Source organism: Brachyhypopomus gauderio, chromosome 17 (assembly GCF_052324685.1).
Source record: "Brachyhypopomus gauderio isolate BG-103 chromosome 17, BGAUD_0.2, whole genome shotgun sequence".
Taxonomy (NCBI): domain Eukaryota; kingdom Metazoa; phylum Chordata; class Actinopteri; order Gymnotiformes; family Hypopomidae; genus Brachyhypopomus; species Brachyhypopomus gauderio.
Window position 1 is genome coordinate 357501 of NC_135227.1, and position 15967 is coordinate 373467.

The 15967-nt window shown below is 46.4% G+C and overlaps 1 protein-coding gene across 1 annotated transcript; it reads right to left on the reverse strand.

Moving 5' to 3' along the window:
• Positions 1–3221: 3221 nt before the first annotated feature.
• Positions 3222–13814, reverse strand: LOC143480512 (ADP-ribosylation factor-like protein 13B). Its single transcript, XM_076978251.1, has 13 exons — positions 13479–13814; positions 12148–12218; positions 11552–11801; positions 11007–11112; positions 10627–10829; positions 10418–10542; positions 10222–10317; positions 9326–9445; positions 8784–8896; positions 8531–8679; positions 3820–8363; positions 3589–3684; positions 3222–3387 (listed from the first exon to the last, which is right to left on the reverse strand). Exons 1-8 carry the CDS (start codon positions 13523–13525, stop codon positions 9351–9353), a joined length of 993 nt encoding a protein of 330 aa, XP_076834366.1. The 5' UTR covers positions 13526–13814; the 3' UTR covers positions 3222–3387; positions 3589–3684; positions 3820–8363; positions 8531–8679; positions 8784–8896; positions 9326–9350.
• Positions 13815–15967: the final 2153 nt, after the last annotated feature.

Sequence of the window (15967 nt, forward strand, 5' to 3'; positions counted from 1 at the left end):
GTTCTCAAGTGCTCAGTATTAGCCACTTTTTTTTCTAGGATGGCAAAAGAGAGCCAAAAGGAATTCTTGTTGTCTGAACAGGTCAAACAAGCAAAATCATGTATGACTTCCTTATGAATTCTGTTCCCATACTTAAGGAATTTTTAAGTGCATAAGTCTTAATGACTGGTTAAGGATGTTTTTCAGGCCTTCATATTAAAAGTTGCGCTGTAAATAAGTGAGTCTGCAGGTATATGATGATTAGTATTTAGTATGTACACCAAACTTTTCAGACAACCAAAATATTTTGATACACGTTTTCTTCCGAAATATTTTATTCAAGCTATGATGAATGAAGCAACAGTTGCAAATGCAAATATAGCCGCAAGCGGGTTCACACACGAATAGGCTTTTTGGCCTTAATAGGCATAAAGAAGCCCAAAAGGTCCTTTAGACCCAAAAGTTGAAAGAAAGCTGTTTCAGTGGAAAAAAATGCCACTGAAATTATTAGATCACAGAACTAAATCACATGCTGAGATCAGCTTTGTGGTGTGTTTGTGTGGTATTTCATGTGAGCAATAGTTTTTATTCAGTTCTGGAATTTGGCCACTAGATGGAGCCCAAGTACTACCATACTGATATCTCATTAATCTCAGAAATGAAATAGGACATTTTGGTGAAATAAAAGGTTTATTTCTGGTCAGGCAGTGCACTTTTTGTTATGAGATGTAACTGCAAAGTTATGGAGGCAGTTTTTACCTCCAGAGTCTACAGATTATGTTCATACCAATTTTGCCATAATTGGATAAAATTCCTAGGACTAGTTCGTAAAGAGCTGTTTTCAAACAATTGATGAATGTGACAAAACTATGCATTTTTAAATAGAACTTGTAATTGCAAAGTTGTCAGGTGTAGTGCAAGGAATCAAAAGAATCAAGTTTCATAATCCTAAGCGAAAATATGGAGGTGTTATGCATGGTTTTCACAAATGTTTCGAAACTGCACAGCGTAACAGAGTCTTGAGATATGCACAGTGGTGAGGTTTCATGTTGATTGGCCAATAGTAAGTCTGTCAAATGGCCAATTAATACAAATTTAAATTAATTGGCTCATGGCGGCCATGTTTTTTTGAGTGATGATGTCATCATTGTGTGCCTTGATACCACTTGGGCCCCTGATGATGCATGTAAAGTTTTGGCTTGTTGTGTCTAATGGTTTCTGAGAAACAGTTTTTCCCATGTTATAGCGCCCCCTATTGGACAATCGTGGCCATCTTGGACCTGTGACCTCAAAGTCATGTGCCCTATTAGCTGATCAATTTTCATGAAGATTGGTCAAAGCATTGCTGAGATATAGCTGCTGAAGTAAATTTGGCCACACCTCAGAGCTATTGATTGACATGTGACAACCAGACTATATGCAAATCTCAAAATGTTTTTAAGCAGTCTTGATAATGAGATTCTTCTGAGTAGATTGGTTAGTTCCAACAATTAATAAAGTAACAGCAGGGGGAAGAGCCTTTTCTTGTAAGCCCCCCCCAGCTTTGGAATAATCTTCCAAAATGCGTCCCGGACTCTGACACAGTCTCAATCTTTAAGTCTAGGTTGAAAACCCACTTATTAAGTTTAGCGTTTGGTAACTAATAAGCCCCCTTAGATAAAGGTACAGATCCAGGGGTTCATAGGCGAAGGGTTTTATGGTAGACTGGAGCGCTGGTGCTGTCATTCTGTCACTGCACATGGTCACTCAAGTTTGTTGACAGTGCAGTGGATGGATGCTAATGTCTCAGAATGCTCCCAAGTCTATGTTACCTTTTGGGTCTGCCTTTTTAAGCTAGGCTGTAGTAATTTAGTTTAATGAAGGAGTTGCTGCCACACTCCAGAAATGTTTATAATTTCATCTGTCACGTATATGTCCTTATACAGAGCAAATTTTCCCTGTTCTATCTTCTCCACATGGCTGCCTGCCTACTCGAGGCACATCGAGATGAGGAGAGACGAGCCTTTCCAAAGATCCATCCTGGGCCAGCCACCTCCTGCCTAACCAAATATGATGGAGGATCAACCCACTGCCCTGAGTAACCAGTGTGGATGATGGATAAAGGATGATGGATAGGACTAAACAGGAATTACATAAAGGACTCATGTATAACATTACCAACTATCAAGAAGTTTGGGACTGTACAGGAATTGCATAAAGAACTCATGTTTATAAATCCACACCAAGATGGACTTATACATGACGACACAAACATGCTCAATAAACTGAGACCAGACGAACAATGTTACAAAGAACAATTTTTATTTAAGAATAAAAGTTTCTCAACTGTATGGGGACTAATCTTGTTTCTTCTTTGGCTTACTCTTTCTCCCACCTTAGAAAACATGGCACAGATGAGGCTGGGGTGCAGAGGAGGTATTATTATTACCCCTGAACCCCTGTACCGAGCAGGGGCGGCAAACCCCTAAACGCCGCAAGGGAGGAAACCCTGCGACGGTTGGGACTGAGCCTCGGAGAGGCACACTGGGAGTAAGAGCAGCTGGGAGTTGTGCTCCACCCCTGGGCACCCTCTCAGAGCACACCCCAGCCTCCGCACCAGCTGCCTTAGCACCTGCGTAGCTGCTTTCTGGGTCCTGGTAGATCCCCCACTGGTATCTGGAGGGAGGTCTCCAGCCTTCTTGACCAGGGTATGTTATGACGTTATGATGTTATGGTATGTTAGACGGGCCGGGATTGTATGCCGCTGTGCACCTTCTCTTTGTTGAGTGTGCATGTCTCCACCATCAGAGGCAGAGGTGGGGGGGGGGGGGGTTGCTCCATCTCCAGATCTTCCTCTTCTGAGCATTCTAACTCCCCCCCCTGAATAGAAGACATGGGGCTCCCCTCTCTCCACACCGCCATCCCCCAAATACTCCAACTCCACATGGGAGACATACACGTCCAAAGGGAGGAGTTAGCGGCTGTACCCGGGGCATTATTTTTTAAAAAGCTGTGGAATGGACCAATTTAAATTTTCATTTCATTCATTCATGAATGAAACCACAAACACCACTTGTCAAGCACACCTGTTTATAGTTTAATCACCTAAAGTGAACAGTGAACAGTTAGGTCTCATTTAATATTGCTATTTAAGTAATCAATATATTTTTTGTGTTTAGTTAACAATATATCGCAGAATACTGGACTTCAAACAGTCACTGACACTGAATCTCATGTTATTAAGAAGAATTGTCACAAGTGAATTCATTTTCATAATGCTGTAGTTTATTTGCACCATGTGTGTATTTTTGTGTTTATGTGCGTGTGTAGTTTGTCCAGGAATCTGCGGTGTGTCAGTTGTGCAGGAGATCACAGCAGTAGCAGAGCTGGAGGAGGAGCTCTAGTGTTGGGCAAGTGGCCGTCCTGCACCTACCATAGAGTGGAGTCATTATAGGGACTGAGTCAAAGTTATACACACACACCAAATTCAAATAAATCTTTTTATCACATGTTCAACTCATTCAGCAGAGGTTTTGTGTGTATGTGTTTATCTTTGTGTGAGGTTTGCCTCACTATCATCCAGACAATCAGGTGATTATCCTGGAGCAGTTATTTCATTCTTACTCTTACCTTTATTCTCCTCACAGGCTGGATCTCTCTTCCTGTAGTTGATTTTCCGACCTTTCCCCCTTGTCCCTCTCCTTGTTTTTCTTTTCTCAGTTGTAGCTATGAGGAAATTCAAAGAAGAAAAAGACTCTACACTCCTGGACCTTTTATCCCCCTGGAGCGAATATTATGGTAAAACATAATACCAGTATCATCCCAGTATTATGGGATGTGATGTACATGTGCTTGACTCACTGGGTGGTTGCATAGTGCTTATATTTGCCTGTTCGATGTCCTCAAAGGCCACAACCTCAGCACTCTTGAAAGATGCTTCTGCAAAAAGAAAGAATTTATCAATAAACTCTAATTAAATATTACATGGTAATACCAGGTGAATGTTTTTCAGCTGAACTGTAAGTTTGAATGTTGTTGATATTAATAGCTATTGAACAGGTCGATGACAGCAAATTAGCAAATGTGTTATCAACATGGGATGAATGTCTTTTGCTGGGTTAGAGGCCAGCATCCACATACTGAGTGAAGAAATTTTGTATGTGTATGTTTATCTTTGTGTGAGGTTTACCTCCTTGTTGTCCAGACAATCAGGTGTTTTCCCTGGAGCAGTTATTTCATTTTTACACTTACCTTTATTCTCCTAACAGACTGGATCTCTCTTCTTGTAGTCTTCTTCTTGATCTTTCCACCTTTCCCCCTTGACCCTCTCCTTGTTTTATTTATTTTCTCATTTTTGTTATCAATTGTAGCTATGAGGAAATTCAAAGAAAAACACTTCTACAATATTTCGTCGATTTTTCCTTTTTCGACCACAGATATGGAATAACCCGGCAGGTGAGGTAGCCTGTCCAGGTACAAGTTATGCGGGCATTTTTTAGACCACCTTTTCAAGGTCCCTCCTCAAAACTGAGGTGAACAGTCCGGTCCCTAAAAAGGGCTGCTCAGTCACACAGGGGTCTGGCGAGAACAGCTGCCACTCAGCCCCAGCTGTGAGCGACCAATACCCTATGACGCTGACATGTAGGGCTCTGACTAGGAGCTCCCAGCCAATTCAAACCTGCCCCCGTCGCCAGACACCCCATCGCTGTCAGACTTCAACCAGATGTGGATCGGTAATATCACCATTGGTCAGAGGTGGATACCTGCGCCAGGAGATTTTTAAGTGCTGTAGGGGGTGCGCTATCTGCAGGAGGCTGCCGGGTCCTGTTTCTGTTCAGGTCCGCCTATTGCGCGCCACCAGCGCCTTACTTTTCTGTCAGGGTGTGCTCCCTTAGCCCTTGCCTGAAAAAAGGCTACCCACAAGGCAGTGGGGCTATTTGCCCATAGTTGGGGCAGTGGTTGATGGGTGCTAGGACGTGTCCACCCTGTGGTGGGCCTACACACCGCATCTCTGGGGCCCACTGCTGCTCCGAGATCCCCTGCAGTTTAGCCTGGGACCACGAGGACCCAGTTTACGTGTGTGGCCGCGAGGAGGCACTGCAGGAGTCTTGGCGGTGGACAGGCTGTGTACTGGCAGAGGAGACTTACGCACTCAGCTCCTCGTTTTACCCCCGGTGAGGGGGCTAGCCAGCGGCAGTAGCTGAAAGGAGAAAGTTGCGAGCAGAAAGAGACATGCACTAACTACAAGAACTTCTACACTACTGCACTAGACGCCTCACACACACCCTGTGCACAAACGCGCACACACACACACACATACACACACACAGAGGCGGTCTTTGCATAGAGGCATTGGTAGGCAATTGCCTTGGGCCCCTCCCACTGCAGCCCACTGTAGGGCCCCCCCCTGACTAGCTAACTTATTTCTCGCATATTAATGTTGATTGGCCCCCTAGCTAAATTCAGCTTGAGCCCCCAAATTGCAAAGTCCGCCACTGCACACACATACACACACACACCCATACACACACCAACACAAAACACACACGCACACTTACCCTGATCCCCCTACCATGGGGGAGGGGTCTCCTCCAATTCAGGAGAACCCCCCACATTCCTGGTCAGGGCCTCCCTCGGGAGCTACGCCCTGTGTGTTGGGGGGGACTGGCTGTGGTCCCCCCAACACACATTTAAGGGGAGGAGCATGCGTGAAATTACATTTAACATAACAAATCACAAACACGCTAGGACAAAACACACACGCAAAGACTAGACACAAAAAAATAACGAACAAATACAAATAACGAACAGATGGGACCCACAAATGCGCGCTCTACGTACATACAAAATAGTGATGCGCCGCTCATGTTCGCAGTCGCTCCCCACATGAAACACAAGACAACACGGGGAGCGAGGCGACAGTGACGAGCGGTATCAGCGTCACACACAAACCATTTAACATTTAACATAACGAGCACGCACACTGATCCACACGTCCCGTTCATACGTACACACTTTAAACACCCACACAATATGAAGAGTTTTCCCAGGGAAGACAGCCCTGGTCCTCGCCGTGCCACACACACAACACATAAGCACGGCGGAACTCTTCACACAAACATCACACAGAGAAACACTTACCACGAGACATGACCACGAACAAACGACCCTCAGGTGAGACGGATCGCGGGCTCCGCCCACCTGAGGGACGAACACCACAACAACGACAACTGCCGCTGTGGATGGATGCGACCGGTAGGGGGCCGCCGTACGGAGACAGACCCCCCCCCCCACCAAGCCACACTCCCCTCCACTAGGTGTGTGGCACACAGCGGCAGCACACAAAACATGAAGGGGCAGGAAGGCAGGGACACACCCCCTGCAGTCCAGCAGCTGAAACACAGAACACAAAACATACATTAGTTCACCTACCTGGGCGGGAACCTGGACCGACTGGGCCGTCAACAACACAAAACCACGCCCCAGTCGGTCACAGGGCTCTCACGCCCTAACCGGCATTTGGCCGCTTAGCCCCACAGGTGTGAGGACGAGGAGCTACGGCTCCTTATTCGTCCGTGGTGTACGTATGTGCAGGTTACCTCCCTGGGGTGTGGCTAGGTCCCCTCCTGGACCTACCTCCTCCCGGAGCTGACCCCTGCCTTCTGCTAGGGGTCACCCCAGCTACTTGGGGAGTCAGCCCCAGCCGGGGCCTCCCATCACGAGGTGGACTCCTCCACCCAACCATGGAGCGCCAGAGACCGAGGCCCAGAGCACCCCCATCGCGGGCTGGGGTACAGCCCCAAGGGCCTCCTGGTCACCCCGGGCAGGAGGGAGAATCTGCATCTTCAGCAGGAGCTCTTCAGACCAGAGCCCCATGGTCACCAAACAGCCGGGGGGCCCAGCCCTATAGGGAGGGGCTCTTTAAGACCAGGCTCCGGTCACCCCACAACATAAGGGGGCTCCTGCCAGGTAGAAACCCCCACAAGGTCCAGGAAAACCACGATCCGCCGCCAGGGAGAAGACCTGCACATAAAAAACACACACATACACACACACCCATACACACACCAACACAAAACACACATGCGCACTTACCCTGATCCCCCTACCATGGGGGAGGGGTCTCCTCCAAATCAGGAGAACCCCCCACGTTCCTGGTCAGGGCCTCCCTCGGGAGCTACGCCCTCCGTGCCACACTCCGTGGCACGAGACCACAGCCGGTCCCCCCCAACACACATTTAAGGGGAGGAGCATGCGTGGAATTACATTTAACATAACAAATCACAAACACGCTAGGACAAAACAAACACGCAAAGACTAGACACAAAAAAACAGTACAAATAACGAACAGACGGGACCCACAAATGCGCGCTCTACATACATACAAAATAGTGACGCGCCGCTCATGTTCGCAGTCGCTCCCCACATGAAACACAAGACAACACGGGGAGCGAGGCGACAGTGACTAGCGGTATCAGCGTCACACACAAAACATTTAACATTTAACATAACGAGCACGCACACTGATCCACACGTCCCGTTCATACGTACACACTTTAAACACCCACACAACATGAAGAGTTTTCTCAGGGAAGACAGCCCTGGTCCTCGCCGTGCCACACACACAACACATAAGTACGGCGGAACTCTTCACACAAACATCACACAGAGAAACACCCCGAGACAAGACCACAAACAAACGACCCTCAGGTGAGACAGATCGCGGGCTCCGCCCACCTGAGGGACAAACACCACAACAACGACAACTGCCGCTGTGGATGGATGTGACCGGTAGGGGGCCGCCGTACGGTGACAGACCCCCCCCCCACCAAGCCACACTCCCCTCCACTAGGTGTGTGGCACACAGCGGCAGCACACAAAACATGAAGGGGCAGGAAGGCAGGCACAAGGCCAGGGACACACCCCCTGCAGTCCAGGAGCTGAAACACAGAACACAAAACATACATTAGCTCACCCTCAGGTGAGACGGATCGCGGGCTCCGCCCACCTCAGGGACAAACACCACAACAACAACAACAACAACAACGACAACTGCCACTGTGGACGGAGGCGACCGGTAGGGGGCCGGCGTACCGTGACAAATACAGAATATCTAATTGTAAAATATGAAGTTAATGATTATAGAAATGTAGAAGTAATAGTAAATATTATAGTAAGTGTAATATAATCATAATAATAATGATGTTAGTGTCTTGGCCTTTTCTTCTTAGGCTGTCATGGCATGGGTTCTCCACCGATGTCCACTTCAACTGCCGAAGAACTGCAGGGGCTGGGCTGGCTCTGGCTCGGCCGCGCTGTCTTTCCCCGGCCCGATCCAGGGCCCGTCTTCGGGACGCTGCTGCTGTTGCTGCTGCCAGGCTTTGAGCCTTCACGGGAGAGTTATTCTGCAAAGTGAACAGCGGTCAGTTATGGGAAATCTGAATATCAGGAACAGAAAGTAAGAGTTTAACAGTGTAAACAAACAAAACACAGCCCTCTCAATTATACTAGTGAACAATAACAACCAGTTCCCAGTCAGATTTCCTGGCATGGTGCAGTGGTGTGGTGATACCTTCCCCATGTGAGGAGGAAGCTGTGGACCGATGAAGACGTTGGAGGTGAACTGAGGCCCGTTCACCTTGGCCGTGGTGACCGGGCGAGGGGAGCAATGACCGGGACCATGGGTCACAGAGTTACAGTCTCCGTTTAAGATCTGTTGACCTAAACATGATGGATTGGGGGGGAATAAAAGTGTATAAAATGCCTTTCTAAATATTCCACTATTCAAAAATCTGGAGCTGGTTTAAACATTAGGTTGAACTTACCGGATGTAGAACAGTAAGTACGCTTGTTGGTTCAGCACTGATCGTATCGGAGAGACGGCGAGGGGGTCGTTAGTGACGGGGCGAGTGCAAGGAGACCTGGTCACAACATAAAACTGGGAGGGGGGAAAAAAGGTGTTAGTGGCTCATGCAGGAGGACGCGCTTTTGGGGGGGGATTGAACAGTTACCAGAGTGCCAGAGTGCCGTGTATCTCCAAGTGGCTCAAGTTTAGGAAGTCTAGAAACTTTGGGAGTTGCCCATCCAATTACAAACAGAAGTAAAATGACGCTTTTGTAAAAACTCCACCAAAACACAAAAGGCATGTTATTGAAAATCTGAGGTCAGATTAGGGATTCTTTGGAGTAGACTTCCATGTTGGTTTCACCGTAGTTATAAGGTAACATATTGTTTTCTACAAGCACAATTGGAATTATAAATGCTACAAAAAATAAAATTATACATTGTGTAAAACAAAAAAACAGTGAAGTCCAGTGAGTGTCACGTGTTTCAGTGCTGCTTAAGTAAGTTTGGCTAGAACTCTCACCTGGTGGAGGTAGTGGAGTGGGGCTCTAGGTGGAGTCCTCAACCCTCAGAGGTTCAACCCTGTTGTTTCTCCACCTCAGACGCAGTTTCCTGCTCTTCTTTTGGGCTTGGTCTGCTGGCCCTGAGGAGGAGATAAAGCCTTTTAGCAGCCTAGATTAGGCAGCCAACGATCTGTTTCCCAGGGTGTCTCAGTTCTGCTGACTGTTTGTTGACCCTAATTAAATAGCAATTGTAGTTTTTATTAAAGTCATCATTTTAAGTGTTAATTCAGGTTAATTATCTAAAGCAAGGCTATTAAGTTCTACTGGTAGAAGCCCGCAGCTCTGTATAATTTAGTGCGTGTCATGTTTTAACATTAGTGATTAATTTCATCAGCTAATCAAGTGTTTGCTGAGGTGAGTCAGGTGTGTTAAGAGGGGAAAATGCTGAGGGATGTATTGCAGATCAGAACAGACTAGAGGGTGGGCCTAGGGGACTAGAGTGTGGGCCTAGGGGACTAGAGTGTGGGCCTAGGGGACTAGAGCGTGGGCCTAGGGGACTAGAGCGTGGGCCTAGGGGACTAGAGCGTGGGCCTAGGGGACTAGAGTGTGGGCCTAGGGGACTAGAGCGTGGGCCTAGGGGACTAGAGTGTGGGCCTAGGGGACTAGAGCGTGGGCCTAGGGGACTAGAGTGTGGGCCTAAGGGACTAGAGCCTGGGCCTAGGGGACTAGAGTGTGGGCCTAGGGGACTAGAGTGTGGGCCTAGGGGACTAGAGCGTGGGCCTAGGTTACTGGTACTACCAAGATGAAGGAGATAAGTAATCCCACACCCAACAGACACCCTTCCACAACAGCAAAAAGAGTAATCACTTTAAAACAACTTAATACATTTTATTTGGATCATATGAAACATTCTGACCTGATTTGGTGCTCTCAACATCCTCCTTCGGTTTGCTCCTGCAATTCAGAGCGCCGCCCTGCAGGGCGTCCTCTCCCTTTCCCGTCTCCTTATTGTCTTCCTGAAATAATTTACTAAATTAACTGAAGTTTGAACAGCGGTCTGATTAAGAGGAACATTGAGGCACATTAAACACCTCATTGGCTGGGAGGGAAACCTGCCTCATGAACAACATTGTATATTGGCTGGAACGGGTTGGGCATGTTGGCACCCTCCTCCACCTCCTTCTTCTCCTTCACTCGCCTCTCTTCCTGCTCCGCCTCCTCACGCTCTTTCCTGTCCCTACAGGAAGAGTAAACCCTTCAAAATATATATTTCACCAGAACCAAAACAGTACTGTCTCTCTCACACACACGGTTTCCTGACCTCTCCTCCCGTATTTTCCTCACTCGTTCTGCTCGCTCCTTCCTGTCTTGCTCCTCCCAGGCCCGCTGCTTGGCCGTGTCCCTCTGCACACGCTCAGAGATCGCCTCGTAGTCCTCGGCGATGTTGCTCAGGAGCCATTTCAGGCCTCTCCTGATGGACTTGTCCACCGTCCGGCCGTAGCCCAACACCGCCGAGCACGGCTCCTGGTGAGGTCAGCACAAGTTCAGCCTCGTCTCGTTGGCTTGTTTTCTACAGCTGGATTTCACTCATCAAATGGCAACCTTGCTGTTAGCTAGCAGAGTGCTGCCAAAGTCTGCAGTAAGCTAGCAACCCCCCCCCCCCCCCCCCCCCGAATAAATACTCACTGAATAAATACTCACAAGCTGACAGCGACATTTATGCTCATTGACCAGCTTCTCCAATGACAGGCTCTCAATGATTTCGCCTTCAGGCAATGCTCCGTCCCGGTCCTGCTTATTGGCCAGTCTAAGGGGAGGGGGAGGGGGGTTAGAGTGAGCTGTATGTGTTCGCCACCAAGTGAAAGCTGTCACAAACACATGACTCAAGGTCTGCACTTCAGAGCACTGAAGAGGTGTGTGTGTGTGTATGTGTGTGTGTGTGTGTATGTGCCTAACACGGACAAAACACAAACAACACTGGACAACCAATACATCCTCATGGTGTCTGCCGTCTGCGATGTTGTGTCTCGTGATGTCTGTTACCACAATATCACGTTGGAGAAACATCTATGACAGGAGATGTCATGTGGATGATCTAAGGTCTGTGCTTCTCACACTGACGTTGTAGGAACTATGGTGTTGAAGTGCAGGGGTGCTCTGAAGGCTGCGAGGAGGTGCGGGAAACGAGACGTGCGTGAGACGCGTTTGAGACGCATGTGAGACGTAACGAGAGACGTGCCACTCACACTAGCACGGGCTTGCCGGCGATGCGAGGGTGTCGGAGGACCTCGGCCAGGGTGGCTCTGGTCTCATGGATCCGCTGGATGTCGCTGGAGTCCACCACGAACACCACGCCGTGCGACTCTGAGTAATAGTTCTCCCAGATGCCGCGGATGCGCTTCCCGCCGCCGAGGTCGAAGATGGTCACCTGGAACTTGCCTTGTTTCAGGTCCACCTTGGAGAAGCCCACCGTGGGGGCCACATTGACTGGGTTCTCTGAGGGAGAGACATGCGTTACTGTGAGACTACGGTGCGCTTAGCGACCCGCAGTAGCTTTAACCTTGGAGCGAGCTGAACTTGAAGAAAAGATAGACTTTGAAAAAGAAGAGAATAATAAGTAAATAAAAGCAAGAAATAGCAGCTACAAATGACAAACCACTATATTAATCACGATATGCTGTATGAAAGGGTGGGAATAAAACACTATGGCATCTGCACCTTGGCATTAGGAGTTTAAGGTGATGGATGAATGGCATACCACACACACTCTCACTCACACTCACACTCACACACACACACACACACACACACACACACACACACCCCCCAAGTGTATTCTCACCTCCCTGAATGCCCCGCACGGCTGCAGTCTTGCCAGCGTTGTCCAGGCCCACCATCAACAACGTCACCTTCCTGTGAGCACACACAAACACAACGCTAGCACAGAGCTCTTGCTAGTGGTCCGCCTGTGCCCTACCTCCTTCCATCGATAGCACGCACAGACAATGACTCAGGCTGCGTGTGGGCACTGCCCCGTGAAATGTTCTGGCCCAGGACTGCCACACTATTCTGGGATTAGCTGGGGATTTGCACTTTAGTCCTGAAGGATTAGTGGCCAGGTTGTTGGAGGGCAGTGTTAGTGTTTAGCATTCGGTGACACTAAATTAGCAGTAGGCAGCAAGCTTTATCACTGATTTTGGAGTACTCTTTACGTTGGGGTTGTGGTTTGAGCTGTATACTCAATCAGGGGAAGGACTCTGGGTCTTCCACCTCTTAGGGTATAGCTGCAACTAGGATTAACTAATATTTGACCCAATTCACTCTCACCATAAAACAACTTACACCAGGAAACAGTAGAACATTGGCCAATAGTGAGAGTGCACCAGTTTTGGAAAGATCTTTACTATGAAATTCAAAGTTTTCCATGCCAAGAAAGTTCACCAAGTTCACTGCACAGCTAGTGAAAGGTAAGAAATAACCTGTACCCCCAACAGAGGGAGCTTTGTGTTTAGTATGTGTGCACACTGTGTTTTTGGTCATTTCTCCAACAAACAGGGCTGAAGCAGAGAGATGTTATGAAGAACAGAGGTGCTCTGTTAGTGTTCACAAACCAACTTAAACTGCTTCCAAGGTGGAGGCCATGTTTCCAACATTGAAAGACAAAGACACACTCACTATACCACATATCATGTCTATAGTGTAGCCTACATAAGAAGAATTTTCTCTGAACTTGGTATTAGTTCTCAGTAATCAGACAGATTTTCTTCAGAACAAAATGGTCTCTCGAAAACACTGTCAAGTCTAACTTAGTGATGGTAATCTAGATTTAAAATGATATTGCAATAAATGTCAATACATCACAATTTGTTCTCAAACACCTTAATGACTGAGGGTTAACCGTATATAAACCTTAAAGAACAGTTGAAGGAGTTGATGAGGTGGAACCCACAACACACCTCATATAGTAGATCAGTACAGAAATGTACAGACCACATTTACAAACACATGTATGCCATTGTATATACAATACTTTGTCTAAATACATAGTACTATTAAGAAAAACAGATTTAAGCTCCTCTACGCGGCAATTACGTGGTCGTGCGGATTAAAAGTTAAAGTACAATTCAGACATCAGCGATGTATGGACAGTATAATCAAAATACACTGACTTACTTTGCAGGCTTACGCCACCTCTTCAACCAGCTGCAGCAGCTCGCCATCACACTGAACTTTATAATTCAGCGTTCACCCTGAAAGCCTAAATGGTCACCAAGACACGATCACACACTGGTCTTAATAACCAGTCAAACTAAATACAATTTAAACACAGATATAAAATCAAGAAATAAAGCTGTATGTATTAAACTTTGTCGATCCACGATTGTTAAAGGTAGCGCTAGCTAACTTTAGAATCCAAACAAGACGCTTTGGTTGCTGTTTACGCAGCGTTCTCTGGCTGCTATGGCTGCATGTGATTTCATACGTTCTGTCCCGCTGGCACGACCGTCCATATCGGCAGTAGCGCCCCTAGTGGACGGTGTGAGGATGTCAGGCCCAACACCTCACACGTCTCGGTAGCCGCAAAGCGATACAAGAGTAGTTTAGTAACTTTTATTCTGTGAAAAGAAACCGATTACATTGCATACTTGGAGTCGAGGTCCAGTTTTTGTAACCTTCCTACACTCTTCAGTGACAAGTTATGATCAGTGGGATTCATTTTGGAATAAACAAAAACATTTTATACTTTCATATATGCATTTTATAATTTTTTTTAGGACAAACATTTTGATATAAACCCTTGAACCCATCCCAATTATATATACCATTTTAATTTTTTTCAAACATTTACATAAGATAGAAAAAAATAATAAATAAGTAAATCACTGTTGCTCTTTGGAACAGTTCTGACATGTTTCTGTTGAGACAATATTTCTTCTCTTCATAATTCTGTTTAAAGAGAAGTCCTTTGGCAGGACACATACCATCAATGCTTTAGGAAGTTGTATGACTGAGACACACACACACACACACACACACACACACACACACACACATAAGCACACTCTCACACTTGGTCCTACAAATACCTTGGTGTCCACCTTAACAACAAGCTGGACTGGACTGACAACACAGCTGCTCTCTACAGGAAGGGTCAGAGCAGACTGTATCTCCTAAGGAGACTCAGATCCTTTGGTGTGCAGGGGTCACTCCTGAGGTCCTTCTTTGATGCTGTGGTGGCATCAGCCATATTCTACAGAGTGGTCTGCTGGGGTAGCAGCATCTCCACCGCTGACAGGAAGAGACTGGACAGGATCATAAGGAAGTGCAGCTCTGTCCTGGGGTGTCCTCTTGACCCAGTGGAGGTGGTGGGAGACAGGAGAATGAGGTCTAAGCTAAAACACATGCTAAAGAACCTGTCCCACCCCATGCACCACTCTCTGACCGCACTGAGCAGATCCTTCAGTGCCCGGCTGCTGCACCCGCGGTGCGTGAAGGAGAGATACCGCAGGTCCTTCCACACACCGTCAGACTGTTCAACACGCACTGCACTCAATAATCTGTAGTTAATGTTTAACATTGCTACCACATGCCGGACAAACTGTGCAATTCTTCTTTCAATATGGCTAATGTGCAATAGCTACTACTTCTATGTGCAATAACACCTTACATAAGATTACTACATTTTTAATAGCACATATTTCTGTAACCAGTATACATACATTTTTTTGTTTTTTAAATTATTATCTACCTTATATTATGTCTTTTTACTCCCTCTCCTTGTCTCTTCCTCTCTGTTGCTGTAATATTGCAAATTTCCCCGCTGCGGGATCAATAAAGGACTATCTTATCTTATCTTATCTTATCTTATCTTATCTTTAATAGTTAACCCGTCATTGAGATGGAAGTGCTAAGCTTGGCTTTGTTGGTTGCTAATACGTTCCTTCTTATAATTCCTTCTTTTGTTATTCCTTCTTTACACGTTCCACATCCATGCCTTCATATATTCAATTGGGTATTTAGGTCAAAAAAGTATCTTGCTGTTCTTATTTTAGATAACATTTCACACAACCTCCATGTTTATGTTTGAGATTAATGACAAAATGAAAACTAAATATATGTATAAAAAAAAGTGTTCATAGATTTAAAATACAAGTTTCTAAATAATTAAACTGAGTTTTCTCCCTACACATGCCAGAAATATGCTGCATTACAAAGCCAGTACATCCGCATTTATTCCTGAAATCAAAGTCAAAGCGATGAAACGGGTCAAAGCACGCTACGGCTCCCGAAGCCCTCCTTGGTCCAAACCAGACTCACTATGTCTTCCATCACCCAGAGAAAAAGCAGTCAGTGGGAACAAGAGAGGAAAGCAAGCCCCTCTTTACCAGATGAATGACGTGTTCGGCTCAAATCTGACCGATTTACAACTTAAACCACTCATAAATATTGTGTTTTACATCTGATTGCTGCAAGGCCTTATGCCATCCTCCACACTATGCACTGGAACATATAAAAGTGATGATCAACTTTTTCATTGAATTTTGAGTGTTTTAAACCAACGTTTTACATCTGTGTTGTTGTCGGTCAAATGTGACCGTCACAGGAAATGAATGGGTATATATGGTTAATATCATGTTCAAAAGTGCATTTTCTTAACTAAA

Coding starts and splice junctions, on each gene's coding strand:
- LOC143480512 (XM_076978251.1), bottom strand. CDS start 13,525: ATGGCGAGCTGCTGCAGCTGGTTGAAGAGGTGGCGTAAGCCTGCAAA. Junction 10,543..10,626: donor AGGAAAATACGGGAGGAGAG/GTCAGGAAACCG, acceptor CTCTTCCTGTAG/GGACAGGAAAGAGCGTGAGG. Junction 10,318..10,417: donor CAATGTTGTTCATGAGGCAG/GTTTCCCTCCCA, acceptor TATTTCAGGAAG/ACAATAAGGAGACGGGAAAG.